This window comes from Salmo salar, chromosome 26 (genome assembly GCF_965601325.2).
Source record: "Salmo salar chromosome 26, fSalSal1, whole genome shotgun sequence".
Taxonomy (NCBI): domain Eukaryota; kingdom Metazoa; phylum Chordata; class Actinopteri; order Salmoniformes; family Salmonidae; genus Salmo; species Salmo salar.
The window spans coordinates 5,232,436-5,258,076 of record NC_138316.1 but is presented as its reverse complement, the minus strand read 5'-3'; the positions used below and the strand labels follow the sequence as shown (position 1 = coordinate 5,258,076).

At 43.6% G+C, this 25,641-nt stretch overlaps 1 protein-coding gene across 5 annotated transcripts in view; it reads left to right on the top strand.

Moving 5' to 3' along the window:
• Positions 1-25,641, top strand: part of LOC106587054 (low-density lipoprotein receptor-related protein 4) — a 274,954-nt gene that overhangs the window by 211,525 nt on the left and 37,788 nt on the right. For all 5 annotated transcript variants that reach the window (XM_014174937.3, XM_014174938.3, XM_014174936.3 and 2 more), the window contains exons 15-30: positions 8,030-8,206; positions 8,420-8,545; positions 9,132-9,340; positions 9,753-9,834; positions 10,042-10,147; positions 10,398-10,599; positions 10,764-10,953; positions 11,421-11,552; positions 12,358-12,498; positions 14,293-14,379; positions 14,688-14,859; positions 15,191-15,353; positions 17,256-17,481; positions 18,157-18,460; positions 20,187-20,405; positions 20,580-20,714. In XM_014174937.3, the coding sequence (XP_014030412.3) occupies positions 8,030-8,206; positions 8,420-8,545; positions 9,132-9,340; positions 9,753-9,834; positions 10,042-10,147; positions 10,398-10,599; positions 10,764-10,953; positions 11,421-11,552; positions 12,358-12,498; positions 14,293-14,379; positions 14,688-14,859; positions 15,191-15,353; positions 17,256-17,481; positions 18,157-18,460; positions 20,187-20,405; positions 20,580-20,714 (2,671 nt within the window). The remainder of the gene's footprint in view (positions 1-8,029; positions 8,207-8,419; positions 8,546-9,131; positions 9,341-9,752; positions 9,835-10,041; positions 10,148-10,397; positions 10,600-10,763; positions 10,954-11,420; positions 11,553-12,357; positions 12,499-14,292; positions 14,380-14,687; positions 14,860-15,190; positions 15,354-17,255; positions 17,482-18,156; positions 18,461-20,186; positions 20,406-20,579; positions 20,715-25,641) is intronic.

The window sequence follows — 25,641 nt, the reverse complement described above, 5'->3', positions numbered from 1 at the left end:
AGTCGAGGTAATTTGTTCATATAGGTAGGTGTAAAGTGACTATGCATAGATAATAAACAGAGAGTAGCAGCAATGTAAAAACAAATGGGGGGGGGGGGGGGTCATTTGATTAATTGTTCATCATTCTTATGGCTTGGGGGTAGAAGCTGTTAAGGAGCTTTTTGGTCCTAGACTTGGCACTCCGGTACCGCTTACTGTGCGGTAGCAGAGAGAGCAGTCTATGACTTGGGTGACCGGAATCTGACAATTTTATGGGCTTTCCTCTGACACTGCCTAGAATATAGGTCCTGGATGGCAGGAAGCTTGGCCCCAGTGATGTACTGGGCCGTACGCACTACCCTCTGTAGTGCCTTACGGTCAGATGCCGAGCAGTTGCCATACCAGGTGGAAATGCAACCGGTCAGGATGCTCTTGATAGTGTAGCTGTATAACTTTTTGAGGATCTGGGGACCCATGCCAAAACTTTTTGTCTCCTGAGGGGGAAAAGTTGTTGTCTTGCCCTCTTCACAACTGTCTTGGTGTGTTTGGACCATGATAGTTCTTGGTGATGTGGACACCAAGGAACTTGAAACTATACCCACTCCACTACAGCCCTGTCGATGTTAATGGGGGCCTGTTCGGCCCACCTTTTCTTGTAGTCCACGATCAGCTCTTTGTCTTGCTCACATTGAGGGATAGGTTCTTGTCCTGGCAACACACTGCCAGGTCTCTGACGACAGATGACAAATGCCTGGATTAGGACCTGCAACACTTCCTGTGTGAGGAAAGGTCGTACTCTACGGATGTTGTACAGTATGAACCTGCAGGAGCAAGTCACTTCTTTGACGTTTGCAGAGAACAACAGGATGTTGTCCAGGGTCACGCCAAAGTTCTTTGCACTCTTGGAGGGGGACACTGTGGAGTTGTCAACTGTGATGGAGAGGACTTGGAGCAAACAGGCCTTCACCGGGAGGAAGAGTAGCTCCGTTTTGTTGAGTTTGAGGTGGTGGGCCAAGCTGAGATCTCTGCCAGGCACGCATAGATGCGTGTCGCCACCTGGGTGTCAGAAGGGGGGTAACGGAAGAGTATTTGAGTGTAATCCCCATAACAATGATAGGAGAGACCATGTGAGGATATGAGTAAGCCAAGTGACTTGGTGTATAGAGAAAAGAGGAGAGAGCCTAGAGCTGAGCCCTGCGGGAAACCAGAAGTGAGAGCACTTGGTGCAGAAACAGATCCTCTCCACCTGGTAGGAGCGACTTGCCAGGTAGGATGCAATCCAGGAGTGTGCAGAGCCTGAGATGCCCAACTCTGAGAGAGGAGGATCTGATGGTTCACAGTGTCAAAGGCAGCGGATAGATCTAGGAGAATTTGAACAGAGAAGAGAGTCAGCTTTGGCATAGCAGAGAGCCTCTGTGACACAGAGGAGAGTGATCTCAGTTAAATGAGCCGTCTTGAAGCCTGACTGGTTAGGGTCAAGAAGATCGTTCTGAAAGAGATAACAAGAGAGTTGGTCAGAGACAGCACGCTCAAGTGTTTTGGAAACAAAAGAAAGAATGGATACCGGTCTGTAGTTTGAAGTCAGTGGTCAAGTGTTGGTTTCTTAAGGAGGGAAGCGACTGGCCATTTTGAAGTCAGGGGGGACGCAGCCAGTGGTCAGGGATGAGTTGATGAGGGAAGTGGTGAACGGGAGAATATCTCCAGAGATGGTCTGGAGAAGGGAGGAGGGGATCGGCTCAAGTGGGCAGGTTGTTGGGCGGCCGGATATCATTAGTCGCAGGATTTCATCTGGAGAGAGGGGAGAAAGAGGTCAAGGCCTAAGGTAGTTCTGTGTGAGTGGGATCCCTGGGCTCATGAATGAGGAGTGGACGTCGTCAGCCGTCTTTTTTCAAAGTGGTTGACAAAGTTGTTTGCAAAGAGGATTACGGAGGTTGGAGAAGTGTTTCCCTGGGTTGGAGGCAGAAGCTTGAAATTGATAGTGATAGAAAGTGGCCTTAGCAGATGATGCAGAAAAGAGAAAGTATAGCGGAGTAGGGCGGGCACAATAATCATATAATCGTGTAACTGACAATTATTAACAATAACTGAACTAAAAAACATAAATTGTCATCATTGTGGATAAAATCTTTACAGCCCTGAACAACAATGAATACGCTCTCGGCATCTTTTTGAAATTTATCCAAAGTGTTTCACACGGTTGATCATGAAATATTACTTTCTAAATTGCATAATTACGGTTTTCATGATTATACATATAATTGGCTATATAGTTAAGTTTATGATAGAGATCAATATGTTTATGCAAAGAGCTGTGCATCTACCAGGGCCAAGATATCCTGTGGCGTGCCACATGGTTCAATAATTAGACCTGTTATTTCTAATCTATGTCAATGACCTTGCTGCTGTGTTTTCTACTGTACTTCCCATTTTCTTTGCTGATGATACCAATTTGATTTTATCACACAAGAATTTTATCTCACTAATTAATGAAGTCATATTTTCTGAATGGTTCCAGATAAACAAATTATCTTTAAATATAACAAAATCCAACTTTATTGTATTCACTAGTAAGAATAATACATATTGTAAAAAAAAAAATTGTGAATTAAATGGAACCAGTCACATCCACTAAATTCCTCTGAGTTCTAATTGATGAAAGTTATCCTGGAAAGATCATATTCAATTTGTCCGATGCAAATTGATAAAATCTGTTGGTATCATCAGAAAGATTAGTGATTTGGTTCATCAAGCTTGCTTCCTAACTTTATACAATAGATTACTTTACCCATATCTTATTTATATAATATTGTCTGGGCCAGTACATATGCCTCCTACCCAATGTTCCCTCAAATTTGTTTCGGCACTGAGCGCAAACTTGAAAGTTGTGAAAATGTTGTGCAAAGTCCTGCGCATGTTTAGTGTGAACACTGAGGTTATACCCACTTTAAGTTACAGTTTTAAGTGGTCAAGTAGGCTACTGTGGCTATTTGATCATAATGTAGGCCTACCAGAATGGCCTACCTTAAAAAACAATGTAGGAAAACGCACCCCGTAACATTTTAACATGAAAATAGCTGTTCTATCATTCAGCCTACAATAGCAGCCAATGTGTCATGTTCAATACCTACATTCCATGAGACTTTTGGAGAAAAAAAACATGCAGGGCTTGACATTAACCTGCTTTATCCACTTGTCCTTCAGACAAGAAGGTGACTGAAAATGTTTGATGGAAGAAACCACTCTACATAATAAAATTCATTATTATTCCCATACCATTATTACAGAGAATCAGACAAATTATGCTACGTTCTGCCTATTGGGTACTTATCTTATTCAAGACCGTGTCAAAATACATCACTTCCCCTTTAAGACATAAAAAAGCTCTTTACCTGACTAGCTTTTCAAAGATGGCTAGAAATGCACACATTTTGTGCTCTTGTTGGAAGCAACCACTCCCAAATTGTTGACTAGAAATTAGCAATAACTCGGGTAATAACTCACTCACTAGCAAAGAATATGAACATGTGGCTACATGCAGCTCTCACTGATCTCAAAACAAGCGCATCTATTCATGACCGCTCATACTGTAGCCTAAACACAGTCCAGTTCAAAGTGAATTGTACAGATCCATATATGGCAATGGCTATTTGCATATAGGCCTACTGTAGCTCTGATTGGTTATGACACACTGGTCTGTGTAGAGTATGGGCCTGAGTCTTGCCTGTCAGTGCAGTAGAATCCTATTCCAATGCACTCTGCCTACAAGAAAATCGCTTGCACAGTTAGTTTTGTATACGAAATCTTGCGTAGATCATTTTATTTTGGTATATTACATTGAAAGTGGCTAATATTGCATAGATTCGATAACAATTCCCACAGTAGAGCGAAGTTGAAGTGAAGTTGAATCTCGAAGTTGAATCTCGTGCCTGCTCTGTGCAGGCTCATATTTCTTCTGCGCCCACGCACGCACACAGCTTAGAGGGAACATTGCTCCTACCTACACAAATTACTCCTCTGCACCTTTGTTAAAAAAACTCTATATCTTGTCTATTTACGACATTAAAGTACACCAATTATGCACTTTTATCTACAAATAGTCATACCTCCCAGACAGTTTACCTAAAACCTTCAATGGATTATTCCAGGTTAATTCTGAAAACCATCTATATAACGCACGACACTTCATCCTCCCCACTGCCACATCTCACATAGTCAATTCTCTATCAGATATAGAGGTACCATACTCTGGGATTCTTATCTTCACATTGCCAAAACATCATCATCCCTCAATAACTAACTTCAAGTAAAGTCTGGAGGTCAGCCTGATGAACAAAACTACTTAGTCATCTCCTACATATAGCATAACTCTCACACACTCACATGCACACACACATTTAAACAAAACAAACATATATATGTATATATATATTTTTTTTCTTCTCATGATTACTATCAATGAATTTATACATTTATAATTAGTTTTAACAAACCTTGTTTTTTTTTTACTTATGTATTGTATATAGTTTTTTTTTGGTGGGGTGGTTTTCATATAAGCCCTTGGGCTTCCAACCACACGTGCACACACATTATTTAAAAATAAAAATCTGTATTGCTGTCTATCACTTGTTTTCTTTGGTGGAAATAAATAAATACAAAAATAAATGAGCAATCAGATAGTTCAAACAGCAATGATATAGATGAGGAAAACTAGTGCTCCTCTGTCATACCTTGTGGGGAAGAGTGTGCGTGGTATGATCGTTAAATTGCACAAAAAAACAGCACACTCACATCCACACAGCAATGAATGCATAAATATTGTGACTTGGAACCAAGGGTGTGGGTGATTGTGCGTGCTAGTGTGTGTGTGAGACCGTGGGAGATATGACATTATGACAAGTGCAGATCAGTGTTCGGTGGATCATCACCACTCCTGACACACTTCACCCACCACCCTCCCCCCCCGGCCTGCTGATTGGGCCTAGCGTTGCTGGCTCACCCAATCTGGAAATCAAAGCTGAGCTGCCCTCTGTTTATGGGGAGAGCGGGAGCCATGAGCTTCGTCCCAAATGGCACCATATTCCCTATATAGGGCACCCTAATTCCCCCATAGGAATCTGGTCAAAAGTAGTGGACAATGTAGGGAATAGGGTGTGATTTGGGACACAGCCATTAGCTTCGCCACAGCCACAATTCCGCTTGGTATTCCAACTGGGCAGAGAGAATTCCAGCTCTGCAGAGGCAAATCAAACAGTCTTGAAGCGGTGTAGAACAGCACTCGGTCGTAACAAAGGGAGACAGGAGTGGAGGTCCTCCTCAGTGTCCATCTAAAAACAGAGGTGATAGATCAGCCCTAGCCTCGATGCCCGTCTGCCTGCATGCTTTACAGAACAAGCCACGGCCACACTGACTCACTGTACCTAATAAACTGGTCGGCGAGTTTATTATGTACTCCAAATGGAAAAGGTTACGACCCCTGGTGTAGCCTATTACCGGCAACATCAGGAGCTTAATGGCAGAATCTGCAAAGGCCAGCAGTAGCTGAAGGAGGAGGGTCGGAAACAGTTTTTTTTTTCTTCTGGTTAGGCTATCTTGATCTCTGGCTCCCTCTTGAGTCATTTGTCTGTCTTAATTATTTAATCACATTAGAATAGGAAAAATGAGTGACCTAAGCAACTTTGAGCGTGGTATGATCGTCGGTGCAAGGCGCGCTGGATCCAGTATCTCAGAAACAGCCGCCCTCCTGGGCATTTCACGCTCGACAGTGTCTAGAGTTTACTGAGAATGGTGCAACAAACAAAAAACTTCCATCAAACAGCTTGTGATGAGGGGGGTCGAAGGACTATGGCAATAATCGTGCACGCTAACAGGCGAGCCACAAACTGACAAATAATGGTGCAGTACACCAGTGGTGTGCAGCACGGCATCACGGAACGCACAACTCGTCGATCCTTGTCATGGATGGGCTATTACAGCGAATGACCACACCTGGTTCAACTCCTATCAGCTACAAACAAGAAGAAGTGGCTTTAGTGGAGGGGAGAATAGAAGGAATGTCTTTTAGGAGAGGAAAAGGAGGGTTGCCCACTGCCCTGTGTGAGTGTTTGATTAGAAGAGGAGGGGTGCGTGAGGGGTGATAGGGGGAGGAGGACAGGGGTGTAGAGGGTACCTGTCCAGCCCTGTGTGAGCAGCCTTTATTGATGTGTGCTCTCGGGATAAAAACCTGTAATTGCCCTGTACCTCCACTAGGCCCTCTGTTTGCTCAGACAACAGGCAGAACAAATGGGACGTGTGCCTGTGTGTACCTGTGTGTGCCTGTGTGTGCCTGTGTGTGCCTGTGTGTGCCTGTGTGTGTGTGCCTGTGTGTGTGCCTGTGTGTGTTTGTGCACACATGCATGCCTTTTTTTGTGTGTATGTGTGCATCTCTGTGTGTGTGGTCGTTTGAGAAACATTTGGAGACATGCCAGTCCTTTGTCATGGTATTTGGTGAGTGATGTGGGTGACACCCTTATCCTCTGAGCACACCTGTGCACCTTCGGGGGCGAGGTCGGGGTGGGCAGTAAAGAAGACAATAGGAGAGGGGCGTATAGCGAGGGATGTTGTGGGGACAGAGAGGGATGAAAATGTGGGCTTTTTTGGAGGGTGGGGGGTGAAAAGGAGGTAGGGGAGAGACAGAGAAAGAGACAATAGAGCGAGTGAGGGAGATAAGGAGAAGAGTGGGGACAGAGAGGGGAGAGGTTACATGTGGGTGGAGGGTAGACCCCCATGGAAGATTCCCTGTTGCCTTACAGCTGCTGGCCCAGCTGTCCCTTAGACCAGAGACAGAAAAGAGAGAGTAGGCCCACATACCACCAGTGTTCCTGCTAGCTGCCCTTGAAAGAGAGAGGAGAGCGTCAACCCAACTCTGACTCCCCTTCACACTCATGTCTAACCATGTGTCTCCTTGAAGATAACATCAGTAACACACACACCAAGTATCATCTTACACACACCTGGAGACCTAAAGAAAAAGATATACAGATGGAGAAACAGGAGAGAAAGCGAAAAATACCAATCTTTCCCTGAAGCTAATGTTATTTTGTTTTTTTCTGAGGGGTATGATACTTTAAGTATGTATCTGAATATTCGTTTACATTAAGAGTTAGGTAATATCTAATCCTCTCTCCCCAGGTTTGGTCTTTCACCACTCTTCAGTTACACCCCACTGTAAAACCCTGGTATAAAATACTAGACCTGTGTAAGACCTTTATGGCAGCAAGCTCACCACAAACTGTGCACCACCAACAGAAATAAACAAGGGGAAAAACGATGTTCTTTCCATCCATCAGTTGAGCGTATTAAGAATTCTCTGAGGTTCTCTGTGCTTCGCCAAAAATGTAGGCAATCTGGCCAATAGGGCCACTTCAGCTGGGCTAATGAATGAATAGAGGGACAATGGTATGGAAGTGTTCCACATATGTTCTACACCAAAGACTGTGGCCCTATTTAAACGACCAAATCATTGTTCCCTTCCTTCCTTTCTTTGATCAATCCCTCCCTCCTTTCTTCAAGTAGTCAAACAGGGACTTCTTCTCAGAAGAAATCTATAGAGCTAGCACTAAACTCCCAAAGCTTATGTCATTAGCGAGTGGCTAATAAGAAACAGGCTAACTCCAACCAGCTCTGATTAAGGCTGAATACAATAGGGGACACAATTGAAAAGACAACAACATTAACTCGTCCTCATTTAATGGTGTGAGGAATCAGATCTTGTCCAACTTTGTGCTATTTTGCTTTGAACATAATTGTTCCTTTACTCCAGATTGGTTTTATTTGGTGTTTTGTTTTAGTTTGTGGAGGAACTGTTTAGGGATTTGTGTGTGGCTGTGTGTTGATTTAGTTGCTGCTCCAATGGGTGCTTGTTGTTTGAAATCATGTAACCCCCCCTCATTCTATACCACTTGGTCTAATTCCTTTAAAGGGTCAATGAGAATGTTCCAATGTTGTTCTTGTGTTTCAGTAATAAAGACAACATATGCTTCTTTAAATACACTGTCTAACTCTCTCCATCCAGGCTTGCCCCATCCATTTGCCATCACGGTATTTGAGGATAGCCTTTACTGGACAGACTGGCACACCAAGAGCATCAACAGTGCCAACAAGTTCACGGGCAAGAACCAGGAGATAATCAGAAACAAGCTGCACTTCCCCATGGATATACACACACTGCACCCGCAGAGACAGCCCGCAGGTCAGTCAGACACAAACACACACTGATACGCATGCATGAACGCACATCCAATCTAATACACACACATGCTCCTTCGTGCACATACAAACGCACTCACACACACATACAAACACACACACACACCACCCACAGATGCACTCTGTTAGTCAGTAACACACCTGCACACTCACTCACAGAGTGCTTTTAACCTCTCCCCCCTCCCCTCTTCTCCAGGTGGGCGTAACCGATGTGGGACCAACAACGGGGGCTGCAGCCACCTCTGTCTCCCTGGCAACAAGACCTATACATGCGACTGCCCCACGGGCTTCAAGAAAGTGGACCAGCATAACTGTGCCCTGAGTGAGTATACTTACTGGCCTACAAGAACACGCTCTAGGTAGAATGCTAGAATATTTGTTTACATTTCAATGTGATTATTTAGAGTTGTAAATATTTTTGTGTCCATTTAGGCATATCTTTATTCTAAATATAAACTCAATGTTTGCTAATTACATTTTCAGTCCAGTTAGCTAATGTTAAAGTGCAACTCCACCACTTTTAAAACTAATTTTCATTATCCCCAGCACAATACCAGTGTCTACATATGTGAAAATTGCATATTTTTGTGTTTTATAGAAAAAAATAAAGTTAAAACATTGCTAGAAGCTCGTTAAAGGTTTTGAAAATCACAGTTTTTCTTACTTTTAATCCTACCCTGTGAAGTCACAGAGTAGCATTTTTAGGACCTTTCTTCTTACCTAGCTGTTTTCACATATGTAGACACTAGTTTGGTGCTGGAGATAATGAATATGAGGTTGAAAGGTGGCAAAATTGCCCTTTAGTAGCATGTGTTAGTTTAGTTAGGTTCCTTGGTGTGTGTTGTGTGTTGTGATGACCCCGTTGTTAAACCTAGAGCACTGACAGAAGACCTTTGGTCTTTGATCAGGTCTTGACAAGTTCCTGCTTTTTGCCCGAAGGACGGACATCCGACGAATCAGCTTCGACACCGAGGACATGTCGGATGATGTCATCCCGCTGGCCGACGTACGCAACGCCGTGGCACTGGACTGGCACGCCGAGGAGGGCTTCATCTATTGGACGGACGTCACCACCGACTCCATCAACCGCGCCCAATGGGACGGCTCAAGGCAGGAGGTCAGTTCTTCACAATATTATTTCCCATATTAGTTAGTCATTTAGCAGATGCTCTTATCTAGAGCCACTTGTTGTACAATGGAAGGTGCATTCAACTAAAGTAAGTGAGACAACCACCCATCAAGATCATTACAAGTAAAATAGCTAGTAATAGAGAAGAAAACAGTAATAGTGGTGGATGTTTGGTCTAATCCTTGGTAAGATACAATTGTTTGGGGGAATCGTTTTAGCTGATGAGATCAGAGTATTGAGAAAAGTCCCTTGCACTTTACTTTTAACCAAATGTCGCCACCTATTGATGAGAGTCTGGTATCACAGTTCATTTTACAGCTGTTTGACTTTGTCGCTATGGGGGAGTATTTCAATTAAGTTACTGTACTGTATTGAAATTAGTTGTTATTGTGTGTGTCAGGTGGTGGTGGACACCAGTTTGGAAAGTCCAGCCGGTCTGGCTATTGACTGGGTGACCAACAAACTTTACTGGACCGACGCAGGTAAGAAACCTTAACTGTTCCCGTGTTCTAGATTTAAATTACTAAAGGGTAGTGGTACAAACTGAAGTTTGTACCACTGTGTATCATGTCAGCTATAGACTAACAGGAAGTCTTTATTGACCAGTCTTTATTGAGTAATTTGTTGTACAAACAATAATTAATTGTGTGAGTGTATGCGTGCTTGTGTGTGTGCGTGTGTGAGATCAGGTACAGATCGTATCGAGGTATCTAATGCAGACGGCAGCATGCGTACCGTTCTGATCTGGGAGAATCTTGACCGACCCAGGGACATCGTGGTTGACCCAATTGGAGGGTGAGTCAGAGGTCAAGGGTCAATATCAGGCGTCAGATGTCCAATGACACCTCTGAAAGTAGTTTACAGAGTAGCGTGTAAACACACCTTTTTTTCCAGCAGTCCAATAGTGTCCTCCCAAAAAGTTAGCACTGCATGGACTTTGTTGTTTACCACAGACACCTAATCTGAACATACAGTGTACAGATGAATTGTGCATACCACATACATGTACAGGTTACTGATGCATGATTTTCCCTGAGTACCATAGATATATGTACTGGACAGACTGGGGTGTGAGTCCTAAGATAGAGCAGGCAGGGATGGACGCATCCAGCCGTATCGTCATCATCTCTTCCAACTTGACATGGCCTAACGGACTGGCAATTGACTACCAAACACAGCGCCTGTACTGGGCCGACGCCGGGATGAAGACCATCGAGTTTGGCAACTTTGACGGCTCAGACAGACAGGTGAGGTGGTCTTGAAGGGATAGTCTTTACAAGTTTTAGCTTATTTTCAACCTATTTTTGTATGTTGGATGGGTATTTAATCAAGTGAGACTTTTTACTCTGTGAATCAGAAGACTGGCTAATATTTTTATTCCCCCGCCCCTCTCCCCTCCATTGGTGTCCAGGTGTTGATTGGCAGTCAGTTGCCCCACCCCTTTGGGCTGACTCTGCATGAGGAGAAGCTCTATTGGACAGACTGGCAGTCCAAGAGCATCCAGTGTGCCAACAAAATGACTGGCCTGGGACGACAGACACTCGCCGAAAACCTGGAGAACCTCATGGATATTCATATGTTCCACCGCTACCGCACCACCGGTGTGTGTGTGTGTGTGCGTGTGTGTGCGTGCGTGTGCATGTGTGTACGTGCCCTGTTGGCCCTCTGAGTATTTTTTTACAAGATACTAGACCTCCACCCACAACACCAGGTCCAGTGTCCCTCCCTGTCACTAGCGGGATTAGGGGCCAGGTAAACTGATCCTAGATACGTGGTTCAGAGGGCAAAAAGCACCTGGGGCTCATACCAGGCTGAAGCAGCACTGATAAGTAGGGATGTCAAACGTTCAGCCTGCTGCACAGACCCCATGGCCATGGAGGCTCTAGTCTGGGGCGCCCGGTTAAATTGTGTTTGAGATCATTTTTAAACTCTCAACTGTTAATTGAATGAGACATATATGTCATTGTTGCAATAGTTTGTAAGTGGGCTACATATACTATCATCTTACGTTTTCATGTTGAATAATTATATATTGCTTTCTCTCCCCCCTCTGTCCCTCACTCTCTAGTACGGACACCTTGTGCGGTGAATAATGGGGGCTGCAGTCACCTGTGTCTGTTGGCTCCACTGACAAAAGGCTCCAGCTGTACCTGTCCTACTGGCATCAACCTTCAGCTGGACGGAAAGACCTGCACACACGGTAGCATAGCATCAATATAATATTATTATACTACCAATATCCATTGTACAACAACCCATGGTGCATTGTATGTTTTGGTGCCTCCGGGGCACTTTAGACACCTGATTGAGGACCTTATTACTGATGAATTTGTTTATGTTTTATGACCTTGTTCTGTTTCTGTTGCATTTTGTATTTTCTGAAATTCAGGGCTCTTTAAAAGAGACCTTGGTCTCAGTATGACTACCTGGTAAAATAAAGGTTAAAAAAAACAAGAACAAAAACAACACTATACCATATATCTCATCACCTTAAACAATTAACTACAGAGATATTGATGTAAATAAACAGTGTCTTCCAAGATACCACAAGTAGATTGATAACAATGGTTGATTAATATTAAAAAAATATTATCTCATCTTGATTTAAAGGAGAGAAAAAAAACATAGTTTAGTATTTTGTTCATTAGTACGCTGTTGATATGGTCCCAACAAGTGTGCATGTCAGCAGTAAAGTTTTCAAGATGGAGCACTTTCAGTAAAAATCTTACTGTGATAATAATGTGTTTTGCATTATCGTAACACTCTTTTCTTTGTACTGTCTATCTTGAAAACGTTACTGCTGACATTCCTTTAATTACTACCTTCACCATCAAGACCCAAGCTGCGATACAGTATTTACAGCCCGTTGATTCTTAAAGAATATCACTTACAAATGTATCATAAGCTTAGTTCAACTGTATAACCTCATCATATTCCAAAATATAAGGTGGTTTTATTCCATAACCTGTACTCTCCATACTGACAGTGCTGTGTCTTGGTTGTAGGGATGAGTAGTTTCCTGATCTTTGCACGGCGGACTGATATCAGGATGGTTTCTCTGGACATCCCCTACTTTGCTGATGTGGTGCTGGCTGTCAACAGATCCATGAAAAACACCATCGCCATCGGAGTGGACCCTAAAGAGGGTGTGTATGTGTGTGCGTCTGTGCGTGTGTTTCAGCTTTTCTGTAATCTCAGTGTGGTATGAACAGGAAAATGAGGAAGGTCTGCACTTAGGTTTTGCAGTAAAAATAAATAAAATGTATTCAATCTTTCAGACTAGACGTTTCGCCCGAAAGGGCTTCATCATCAGTGTCCTTTGACAAAAAAGTGTCATTTTTTAATTGTGATCTGAATGTGCACCAGTGGTGGTCGGTGCCATTTAAGATGAGGGAGCAAAATATTTTTTCAATGAGCACGGCCTTATTTCTATTACAGCATATTGGATGACTGTCATTCATATTTCATTCATCCAGCTCAATTTAACATCATAGGTTAAGGCTACTACATGATACAAAAATGTTACCAATAGCCATCATGAGGTTTCTACAACGTATCCTACGAATAAAGTTTACCACACATAGGTCGAGATAAATGTTTTAGTAATCAAGGTGACAGACAGTGAATGACGCATTCAATACTGCCTTGCACACTCTTCCCTACATCTAGCTGATCTAGGGTGTAATCATTTGTCCAGCAGTTGCAAACGAGAGTTTCTATTGGACAAATTCAGGTATGTTGATCCCCGTTTCGTTCTGTTTGCTTCTGTTTAAGAAACATTTTTCAACAGAATCGGCAGAGGGAATACACCCCTGATCACCCGCACACACAGTTCACTTTCATAGCAGCCACATACAAACAGCATGATCACTTTGCTCGTTGTAAAGTTCTTTCTCTCATTTACGCTGTCTTCCTGTCTCCTTTTCCCTTCACTTGTGGACTTCATTGCACAACACATTAGTTGTCTGTGACCAGGCGAAAAAACCTTTCCAAGCCAAACCTTCATACCATTAACGCTAATCGGTACACACAGTCTACATCGTTGTCACCATATTAGCTAATGTCATAGTCAACATAGAACTAACGCGTTAGTAAACCTGCTACAATCACGCAGTTTAGCAGTTACGCTGGCGAGCCCCGGTTGCAATACATTTATAAAACCAAAAGCTTATCTTGATTTGGAAGAGTTCCAGTGTTGGATAACCATATCCAGCAAGCTAACATAGCATCCCTCTCTGTTTGAGCCGGGTGTTTGAGTAGGCTAAACTAGCTAGCTGCATTCATTAGCTGAGAAAGTGAAAAAAAAATACAACAAAATATAGCTAGCTCGCTTCTCCTTCATTTATGAAGAAATATATTTGTTCTCTAATCCTTTGATTGGCTGGACAACATGTCGGTTCGTGCTGCAAGAGCTCTGATAGGTTCATGGGCGTCCTCCAGAAGTTGTCATAATTACTGTGTAAGTCTATGGAAGGGGGTGAGAACCATGAGCCTCCTAGATTTGGAATTGAAGTCAGTGTTCCCAGAGGAGGACGGAATCTACTGTAGCTGTCCTCCGGCTAAACCATGGTACTACCCCAGAGAGTACTATTGAGGCTACTGTAGACCTTCATTGCAAAGCAGTGTGTTTTAAATTATTATTAAAACTATTAATTATTAAAACTATTAATTAAAAACTCTACTAACAATATTCACGTCACTGGTGACGTAAATATAGTTAGTATACTTTTATCTATAATGGATGACTTTTTAATGCTTCACTATTTCAATTTTTATGAACTTCATTGAGGAGGATGATCCTCCCCTTCCTCCTCTGAAGGAGGAACAGTGACTAACAGTATGTCCTCTGAAGGAGGAACAGTGAAGGAGGAACAGTGACTAACAGTGACTAACAGTATGTCTTTTAACCTTGATGTGTGTGTGTCTACTGCCCCCTGCAGGTAAAGTGTACTGGTCAGACAGCACACTGAAGAAGGTGAGTAGAGCTAACATCAATGGGACGGCTCATGAGGATATCATCGCTACAGGTGAGGGAAATAATCAATGAACTTTATTTCATAAATCAAAACATACAGTATCTGAATCATATTACAGATAGACAAAAAAAGACACTAGCCTAGTACTATCTGCTGTATTACAGAGGAATATTCATCTATATTGTAAAACAAATTACCTGTAGCACTGAAATATTTCAGCTTCTATTCTTCTACATACCCTTATCTCCTTTCTCTCACACTTCCTCTAATCCTCACTTCTCCCTAACTTTCTCATTCGCTCCTTTCTTCCACTCTTTATTTATTTATTTTCCTTCCTCTTGTTTTCTCTCGCTCTCCAGGTCTGATGACCACTGATGGTCTGGCGGTGGATGCGGTGGGTCGAAAGATCTACTGGACTGACACCGGAACGAACCGGATCGAGGTGGCCAACCTGGACGGCTCCATGAGGAAGGTTCTGATCTGGCAGAACCTGGACAGCCCGCGAGCCATCGCCCTCTACCACGAGATGGGGTAAGGAGTTAGAGTTTGGCTAACAGGTACACTGTGCACAGCAGTGTGTTTAGCTCAAAGTGCTGATATTGCACTTGTTCTTAAATTAAAATGTAATTTTTACTATCAATGTACTGAATAATCATATGCAGACTGTTAGTTCTTGTGAGAGAGTTAGTTCCTGTGTGTTTTAGGTATTTTTGTTTGCAGGTCAATAAAAGTTGACCCGTCGTGAATTACACCCCATGAATTTACTTTCTAAACAGCCTAGATTGGGAAATAGTTAGCCCTCCTTTGTCAGTCTTCTAACGACTTCCAGTGCGACATTCATTTCTCTCTCTCTCTCCTCCAGGTATATGTACTGGACAGACTGGGGGGAGCATGCTAAGCTGGAGCGGTCAGCGATGGATGGCTCGGACCGTTTGGTTCTGATCAGTAACAACCTAGGCTGGCCTAACGGACTGGCCGTTGACAGTGCCGGCTCACAGCTACTGTGGGCTGACGCGCACACAGAGGTCAGTCACCCTGTCCGAAAAGCTAAAGCAAGAGGTCAACCAATCCTGAGAGCTACAGACTGCAGGCTTTTGTTCCACAGCTGGGTCATGTTTAAAGTAGGACACACCATAGCAAAAGCATTTTGCCACTGAAATGACAATCTGTGTTCTTATTGGAGAAGAAGAATGGAGAATCTTCATTGAAATTGTTTTTAAAATCCAGGACTACAGTGGGGGAAAAAAGTATTTGATCCCCTGCTGATTTTGTATGTTTGCCCACTGACAAAGAAAGGATCAGTCTATAATATTAATGGTAGGTTTATTTGAACAGTGAGAGACAGAATAACAACAAAAATATCCAGAAAAACGCATGTCAGAAATGTTATAAATAGATTTTTTTTTAATTTGCATTTTAATGAGGGAAATAAGTATTTGACCCCCTCTCAATCAGAAAGATTTCTGGCTCCCAGGTGTCTTTTATATAGGTAACGAGCTGAGATTTGGAGCACACTCTTAAAGGGAGTGCTCCTAACCGCAGCTTGCTACCTGTAAAAAAGACACCTGTCCACAGAAGCAATCAATCAATCAATCAGATTCCAAACTCTCCACCATGGCCAAGACCAAAGAGCTCTCCAAGGATGTCAGGGACAAGATTGTAGACCTACACAAGGCTGGAATGGGCTACAAGACCATCGCCAAGCAGCTTGGTGAGAAGGTGACAACATTTGGTGCGATTATTCGCAAATGGAAGAAACACAAAATAACTGTCAATATCCCTCGGCCTAGGGCTCCATGCAAGATCTCACCTCGTGGAGTTGCAATGATCATGAGAACGGTGAGGATTCAGCCCAGAACTACACGGGAGGATCTTGTCAATGATCTCAAGGCAGCTGGGACCATAGTCACCAAGAAAACAATTGGTAACACACTACGCCGTGAAGGACTGAAATCCTGCAGCGCCCGCAGGGTCCCCCTGCTCAAGAAAGCACATATACATGCCCGTCTGAAGTTTGCCAATGAACATCTGAATGACTCAGAGGACAACTGGGTGAAAGTGTGGTGGTCAGATGAGACCAAAATGGAGCTCTTTGGCATCAACTCAACTCGCTGTGTTTGGAGGAGGAGGAATGCTGCCTATGACCCCAAGAACACCATCTCCACCGTCAAACATGGAGGTGGAAACATTGTGCTTTGGGGGTGTTTTTCTGCTAAGGGGACAGGACAACTTCACCGCATCAAAGGGACGATGGACGGGGCCATGTACCGTCAAATCTTGGGTGAGAACCTCCTTCCCTCAGCCAGGGCATTGAAAATGGGTCGTGGATGGGTATTCCGGCATGACAATGACCCAAAACACACGGCCAAGGCAACAAAGGAGTGGCTCAAGAAGAAGCACATTAAGGTCCTGGAGTGGCCTAGCCAGTCTCCAGACCTTAATCCCGTAGAAAATCTGTGGAGGGAGCTGAAGGTTCGAGTTGCCAAACGTCAGCCTGGAAACCTTAACCTTAATGACTTGGAGAAGATCTGCAAAGAGGAGTGGGACAAAATCTCTCCTGAGATGTGTGCAAACCTGGTGGCCAACTACAAGAAACGTCTGACCTCTGATTGCCAACAAGGGTTTTGCCACCAAGTACTAAGTCATGTTTTGCAGAGGGGTCAAATACTTATTTCCCTCATTAAAATGCAAATAATTTTATAACATTTTTGACATGTGTTTTTCTGGATTTATTTGTTGTTATTCTGTCTCTCACTGTTCAAATAAACCTACCATTAAAATTATGGACTGATCATTTCTTTGTAAGTGGGCAAACGTACAAAATCAGCAGGGGATCAAATACTTTTTTCCCCCACTGTAGGCTTATTCTGTGTCTGGAAAACCGGCCTATTGAGTCAGTGAATTAACAAAGTTTTTCCCTCCCGTAGCGCATCGAGGCGGCAGACCTGAACGGGCAGAACCGCCATACCCTGGTATCCCCGGTTCAGCACCCGTACGGTCTGACCCTACTAGGACCACACATCTACTGGACTGACTGGCAGAGCCGCAGCATACAGCGGGCTGACAAAACCACCGGCGCCAACACCATCACCGTACGCAGCAACCTGCCCGGGCTCATGGACATACAGGCCGTGGATAGAGAGAAGCCACTGAGTGAGTGTATCAATGGCACACTGGCCTCGGAACAGCAGAGAGGAAGGTGTGGTATCCTGTGGCCTTCCCTGTGGCTCAGTTGGTAGAGCATGGTGTTTGCAACGCCAGCATGGTGTGCGAAACGCCAGGGTTGTGGGTTCTATTCCCACGGGGGGCCAGTACAAAAAAATATATAAAAATAAAAAAATGCATGAAATGAAATGTATGCATTCGCTACTGTAAGTCACTCTGGATAAGAGCGTCTGCTAAATGACTTAAATGTAAATGTGTGAGTAGGGGTTTGCATTGGTTTAACCTCGTCCCCAGGCTATTGTGAATGTCGCATAAAAGCCTGGTACGTCAACCATTCAAAGTTGGCCTTAGTGGGAGTGACCTTACTTGTGATCATTTCATTTTAGAAAATCACACACTGCAAAAAATCTGGGAAGGTTGTTTGGTTGGTGTGTGTTTGGAATTGCGTGGCACTTACAAGTTTTCTATCCTCCCATTGTCCCCTGTATTTATATTTATTGTTAGTCTTCCCTCTGTCACTTCACTTTCAATGGAATCAGTTGCCTATATGTAATGAAAGCCATTAATATGCTGCTGCTACCCCTATTTGTGTTCCTGCAACAAATGTTTGACTTGGTTTGCTTCTTTCTCTCTCTTACACACCACCCCCCCCCCCCCCCCCAGGTTTCAATAAGTGTGGTAGAAGGAACGGGGGCTGTAGTCACCTGTGTCTGCCCCGCCCCAACGGTACTTCCTGTGCCTGTCCCACCGGCATCCTCCTCAAGGGGGACGCCAGGTCATGTGACGACTCCCCCGAGACCTACCTGCTCTTCTCCAACCGGGTCAGCGTTCGACGCATCTCCCTGGACACAAATGACCACACGGACGTGCATGTGCCCGTGCCTGAGCTGCACAACGTCATCTCACTGGACTATGACAGCGTGGACGGGAAGCTGTACTACACTGATGTCAGCCTTGATGTTATCAGGTATGCTAAAAAGACACGCTCACACACAATATACACTGAGTGTACAAAACATTAGGAACACCTTCCTAATATTGAGTTGCACCTCCTTTTGCCCTCAGAACAGCCTCAATTCATTGAGGCATGGACTCTACAAGGTGTCAAATGCATTCCACAGGGATGCTGGCCTAATGCTTCCCACAGTTGTGTCAAGTTGGCTGGTAGTGGATCTCTACACCAAATAGATTGTTACATCTCATCCCACGGATGCTCAATTGGATTGAGATCTGGTGACTGGGCAGGCCACTGCAGTAAGCTGAATTCACTGTCATGTTTGTGGAACCATTCCTGGACAATCCTAGCCTTGTGGCAAAGGGCAAACATCTATTTGCAGATGGATACACAGCTGCCATGAAGGGATGTACCTGATTGGCAATGATGTTCAGATATCCTGTGGCATTCAAACGTAGCTCCGCTTTTATCAAGGGACCCAATGTGTGCCATGAAAACACACCCCACACCACCACCTCCAGCCTGGAATGTTGAAAAGCAGCATGATGGAGGCATATACTCATGTGGTTTTCCAAATACCCTAGTCCTCCCATCAGTGTGAAATAACAGGAACCGGGATTCATCAGACCAGGCAATGTTTTTTCAACTCTCCAGTGTTTTTGTCCCTTAGCCCACTACAACCGCACTTTCTTGTTTTTTGCTGAAAGAAGTGGAACTCTGCAAGGTCATTGGCTGCCATACCCAATTCGTGTCAAGGTACAACGAGTTGTGCATTATTTGATGGGTCTTTGGGGACCAATGTTGTACTGGACTGATAGTTGACTAACTGTAGTCCATCTGAAAGAAGTGGAACTCTGCAAGGTCATTGGCTGCCATACCCAATTCGTGTCAAGGTACAACGAGTTGTGCATTATTTGATGGGTCTTTGGGGACCAATGTTGTACTGGACTGATAGTTGACTAACTGTAGTCCATCTGAAAGAAGTGGAACTCTGCAAGGTCTTTGGCTGCCATACCCAATTCGTGTCAAGGTACAACAAGTTGTGTATTATTTGATGGGTCTTTGGGGACCAATGTTGTACTGGACTGTCAGTTGACTAACTGTCCGTCTGTTGCTTTGCACAATTCGTGTCTGCCTCCTTTGTCATCAATGACCTGTTTCCGACCACTGGCCTGCCGTTGGCTGGATGTCCTTTGGGTGGTGGACCATTCTTGATACACACGGGAAACTGTTGAGCATGAAAAACCCAGCAGTGTTGCAGTTCTTGACACACTCAAACCGGTGCGCCTGGCACCTACTACCATACCCCGTTCAAATCTTGTCTTGCCCAGTCACCGTCTGAATGGCACACATACACAATCCATGTCTCAATGCTTAAAAATCCTTCTTTAACCTTCATCTACACTGATTGAAGTCGATTTAACAAGTGACATCAATAAGGGATCATAGCTTTCAACTGGATTCACCTGGTCAGTCTATATCATGTAAAGAGGTGTTCTTAATGTTTTATATACTCAGTGTATACACACACACACAATACATACACTCTTACTCACACACACATGCATGCATTCCCACACATGGAATTCATCCTTGTCACTTTTTCTTACTATTTAGGGTTTTAACTCTTTGCAATTAATATGTTCGAGCAATAGGATTTGATTTAATAAATTATATAATTAATTGATTTGCTGATTGATTCATTCATTGTTGGACTAACTTCTCCTGTCCTGGTCAGACGGGTCAACCTGGATGGTACAGGGATGGAGACCGTGATAAGCCAGGGTCTGAAGACTACTGATGGTCTGGCTGTGGACTGGGTGACCAGGAATATGTACTGGACGGACACAGGTCGCAACACCATCGAGGTGGCCCGACTGGACGGGACCAGCCGCAAAGTACTAGTCAACAACAGCCTGGATGAACCCAGGGCCATCGCTGTGTTTCCCAGCAAAGGGTGAGAGGCGGGAGAGGAGGAGTGATAGAGGGGGGAAAGTGTTAAGGTTGAGGGAAGAGGGTGGAAGGGTATAGTGGAAGAGATTGGTTTTGTGGCTGTTTGTAAGTGTGTTTGTGTGTGTGTGTGTGGGGGGGTGCGGGAACTGGGTTGTCATTGTTTCATTGGTCTCCCTAGGTACCTGTTCTGGACAGACTGGGGTCACATTGCTAAGATTGAGCGGGCACACCTAGACGGATCAGACCGTAAAGTTCTGATTAACACAGACCTGGGCTGGCCCAACGGACTCACACTGGACTACGACACACGCAGGTTAGAAAGAGAGAGCGAGAGAGTGGAAGGGAGGGGGATGGAGACAGGCAGGGAATAGGGGACTGACAGACAGAGATGGAGGGAGGGAATAAGGGAATGACAGACAGATACATGAGAGAGACGGAGGGGTGGAGAGGGAGGGAATAAGGGAATGACAGACAGAGATAAAGAAGAGAGAGGGAGTGGTAAGGAGGGAGGGAATAAGAGAATGACAGACAGCGATAAAGAAGAGAGAGAGTGGTAGGGAGGGAATAAGGGAATAAGGGAATGACAGACAGATATATAGGAGAGAGCAAGGGATTGGTAGGGAGGGAGGGAGGGAATAAGGGAATGACAGACAGCGATAAAGAAGAGAGAGAGAGTGGTAGGGAGGGAGGGAATAAGGGAATGACAGACAGATATATTGGAGAGAGCAAGGGATTGGTAGGGAGGGAGGGAGGAAATAAGGGAATGACAGACAGAGATAAAGGAGAGTGAGGAAGTGGAAGGGAGGGATAGAGGGAGGGAATGACAGACATAGATACAGGAGAGAGAGGGAATGGTAGGGAGGGAGAGAGCGAGGGAGCGCAGGTTATTGTTTTTCATAATAACTCTTGTTCTGGAGGCAGCCTTGCAGAGTGGTCACTAGCTGGCACAGCCACAAAGTCATATAATCTGCCTAGCCTTAACTCTAACCTTAACCACACTGCTAACCCTAATGCCTAACCCTTCAATTAAATTAACTTTCAATTGATAATTTTTACAATATAGCCAAATTTGACTTTGCAGCTGGCCCATCTAGCAGAAATTGCTCAGTTCGGCCTCCAGGACAAGACTCAACCCATTAAATGTCAACCTACAGAGGGAGCGGGAGGGAGAGTGTGACAGACAGGGAAAGAAAGACTGAAAATATTAGGAACTAACAGCATGCAAAGCAGATCTCAGTCGAGAAAATCGAATTATTTTCTGCATAACTTTCTGTTTTGTGTACAGGGTTCCCACGGGTCCTTGAAATCCTTGAAAGTTTGTGGATTTGAGAAAAAAATCAAGGTTATTGAAAGTGCTTGAATTGATATAATTAGTGCATGACTAGAAATTTAAGGTATTTAGATTTTTTTGTTTAACTTAACGTCAGTAATAGGCTTGCGTTCAACTGTCTACATGTGTCTCCCGCTGTCTGTTCGTCTTTGTTTCACGCGCAACCTGCCTCGAGAATGTGCGACGGTCACGTGCGTGCATGAGTGATTGAAGTTGAATGATCCAGGTTAAACAGCGTCAAGCAAGCGAGAAACCTAACAGGCTGACCACACTGCTCGCATCGCGTGCCCAAGCGTTGCAAAATAAATGTAGAAATCTATGTTATTCAATTATTGCACCCACAATGCTCGCACACACCAACGAGCGTCTATGTTGCCAAGGGCTAAAATAGAAATCAGTTCTATTTCTGACGCATATCGCGCTGCAAGTCCTGCCTCTCCCATCTCCTCATTGGTTCATAGAAGCAGGTACCCAAGTACCATCTCCTCATTGGTTATACCCACATGGGTGACTGAAAGACAAACGAGGTCAGTGGCAGTAATGCACCTAATTTATGAAAGTTGCCAATCGCAATATAAAGCCTGGAAGGAAGAGAGATGACTAGAAACTATTTATTTGTGGATTAATTGGCGGAGTAGAGGACCTTGTGCATTTCAGGTAAAATAACAACTCAATGTTTATATCCCAGGACAAATTAGCTAGCAACAGCAAGCTAGCTAAATAGGACAAATTAGCTAGCAAGTGCAAGCTAACTAGCTAAATTGCCATAAATGTTTAATGCTTTTCGACCTGTCCCCAAATTAATATAATTGGTTCAGAGTTTGTTTTCATGTTTTAACCTGCGTGGCGTGATCGCGTTTGGTGTGGGGGGACAAAATAAATGTATGCACGATCGCGCACGCGTGTAGCCAGTTTGGCTTCTGTGTAACGTTAAACGAACCTTCAGCTATGCCTGGAAAATGTAAATTCCAGGACTCGTGGCTCACCAAAGACATTTACAAAGACTGGCTTGTTAAAGATCAGTGGGACATCCATATGGCCCAATGCAGAGCCTGCAGCAAATCAATTTAAGTTCACGCCATGGGCGAAGCAGCTGTGACGAGCCATGCTGCTGGAGCATCACACAGGACGGCCATCCGCAAGTTAAAAGCAGGTAGGTCCTACCCCTGGTAACATGTAGAAAGGAATACAACAACCATACTTAGTTATTAACGTTAATTAGTTAGCTAGATTATTCCGTCTCTTCATGGTTGTGTAAATTAACTACATAGACAGAATTATTTAGTCAAATTAACGTTTTCTAAGTTGTTAGTTAACGTTATCTAGATGTCTCAGTCAGTTCTCCCACAGAATCACACCTGTCAATAGTGCTGGCTTGCTAAAGTTAGCTAATTTGTTAACGTTACGTTAGCCAACTTGCGGCAAGCAGAGCTGGACAGTGAACATTTAAAATAAATGCCGTTAGCTAAAAATTTACATTTAGTTAAAGTACGTTCACTAGAGTTGTTAGTGACAACGTTTCATGACTAATGCTAGCTAACGTTAGCCAGCTAGCTAGTCATTCATCAGACTTAGACACTTATTTTCTTACAGCTCCCACTCTATTGAACTATGTGGAAAAGTCATCATCTACATCACCACCTAGACAATCTTCTACATTTACTTCCACAGTCACCACCTCCATCATAACTGGCGTTCCCAAAAAGGACACATTGTGGGCTGAGACATTGTGCTGTCTGAATATGATGGGGGTGAGTGGCATGGTTTATAAACATGTAAAATTAAATTATTTTTAGGAACATGTTTGTTTTCATATTTCAAATTCTCTCTCTGTGACACACACAGGTTCACACACAGGCTAGAAACAGACATAAGTGTTTGGTTTCAATCTTCTTCTTTTTTACTCTTAGGTGTGCTGTTCTCAGCGATGTTCCCAGACAGTGCAATAGCCAAGACCTTCGCATGCAGGGCAACAAAGTCCAGCTATGTGTGCATAGCTTGGCTCCTCATTTCAAGCACTTGTTGTCTAAAAAACTGTCTATGTACTTCTCTTTGATGAGCCTTAACAGAAAAACTCAGTCAAAGCAGTGTGACTTTCACGTCCGTTTATGGGATGAGGACAAAGTTGTGACGAGAGTTTATGATTCTAAATTGATGGGACATGCGACTGCGTTGGACCTTAAAGCGGTCTATAAGAAGAACATCGAAGATCTACCAAGGAAAACATGGTTCAGATCTCCTGGATGGACCAAATGTAAATCGGTCATTTTACTCAAAGATTGAGAAGGCCCTCCTAGATTTTAATGTACACCTTATAAACATTGGCAGTTGCCGTCTCCATATTGTACATGGAGCATTTCAGAAGGGAGTGGAAGAAACAGAGTGGAAAGTCGACAGTGTACTGCATGCTATGTACCAACTTCTGAAGGGTACTCCAGCCCGCAGGGAGGACTACTTTAACATCATTGGATCATCAGTTCCCCCAATGCCACATAAGTTTTGCAAGACACGGTGGGTTGTAAATGCACCCGTGCTTGAAAGAGCTTTAAAGATTTTACCCCATTTGGCAACATATGTGAAGGCTTTAGAGAAGAATGTCCAAATCCAGGCGCAAAGTCCTTTGAGGTGATTCAGGAGGCCGTTAAGGACCCTTTCATGACAGCAAAACTTAATTTGATCTTGTCAGTGAGCAAAGAAGTGACACCATTCCTCACACGCTTCCAGACCGATAAGCCCATGGTGCCATTTCTCTCTGTAGACTTGTTCTAGCTGCTTAAGAGCTTGATGAGCAGATTCATTAAGCCAGACCTCATGAAAGAAGCAAAGACCCCCAAAAAACGTCTTGATGTCGAGGTGAGCCAGTCGTCCAATCACATCCTCACAGGTCGACATGGGCTTTGTTACTCAAAGAATTTGAGAGACTTGTCCACTGGGAAGAAAATTGGACAGAAAACATTGATGGACTTCAAAATCACTTGCAAGAAGTGTATGCTCACAACTGTTAACAAATTCATTGAGAAATCTCCGTTGAAGTACTCTCTGGTCTAACATCTTTCTTTCTTGGATCCAAGGGAAATGGAAAGATGCTGTGTTCAGCAAAATTGAGGAAGGCCCTGACCTACCTTGTAAATAGTCATCGGGTGAAGGAAGAAGATTGTGATGATATCATTTGACAATACTCACATTTTATTTATTACATTGTCCAGGCCAACACTCAGAGTTTGAACTTTGATCCTGTCCAAGACAGCGTGGACACATTTTTACGAGTATTTGTCAAAGGACAAAGAGCTCAGAAATCAAGGACACTTTGCCGCCAAGGCAGAGGTATGTGACACATCAAGAAGAACAGACAGAGAAGAATGAATGAGTAAAAAAACAGAAAGAGAAAAGACCTTCTAGATGAACTTAAAGGGAAGAAAAGAAGACAGATGACATAAATGCTCCCGAGACCTCAGCAGACAAATTTGCACTCAAAGCGGAGAGCACCGGAAACCTCACTCTTATTTCCAAGTCGTATAGCCTGAGAAAGGGTGCTAAAGACAAAAAAGCACAAATAGCTGAAATAGAAACACTACTCAACGAAAAAGTGAATGTCCTGAAAAGCAAATGAAGGGGTATAGCAGCAAAAAGTAAGGGTTTGGCACTGTTTTAACAGTTTTAGCAGGAGCAAAACACTACTTGATGAGTAAGTGATAAAAAAAAAGAAAGCAAATGAACCAAAAAGGCCAACAACCCCAGAACACAATGGTCTGGGAAATGTTTTTTTTGGGGGAAAGGTTTTATTTATTATTTATTTATTCATTTTCATCTAATCTTTTATTGTTGCAAAACATTTTATTTATGGTCATGTATTTTTGTTTACTTAAAGAAAAAGCTCATGTTTTTGCTCTGCGACATGTTTTGTGTTGTT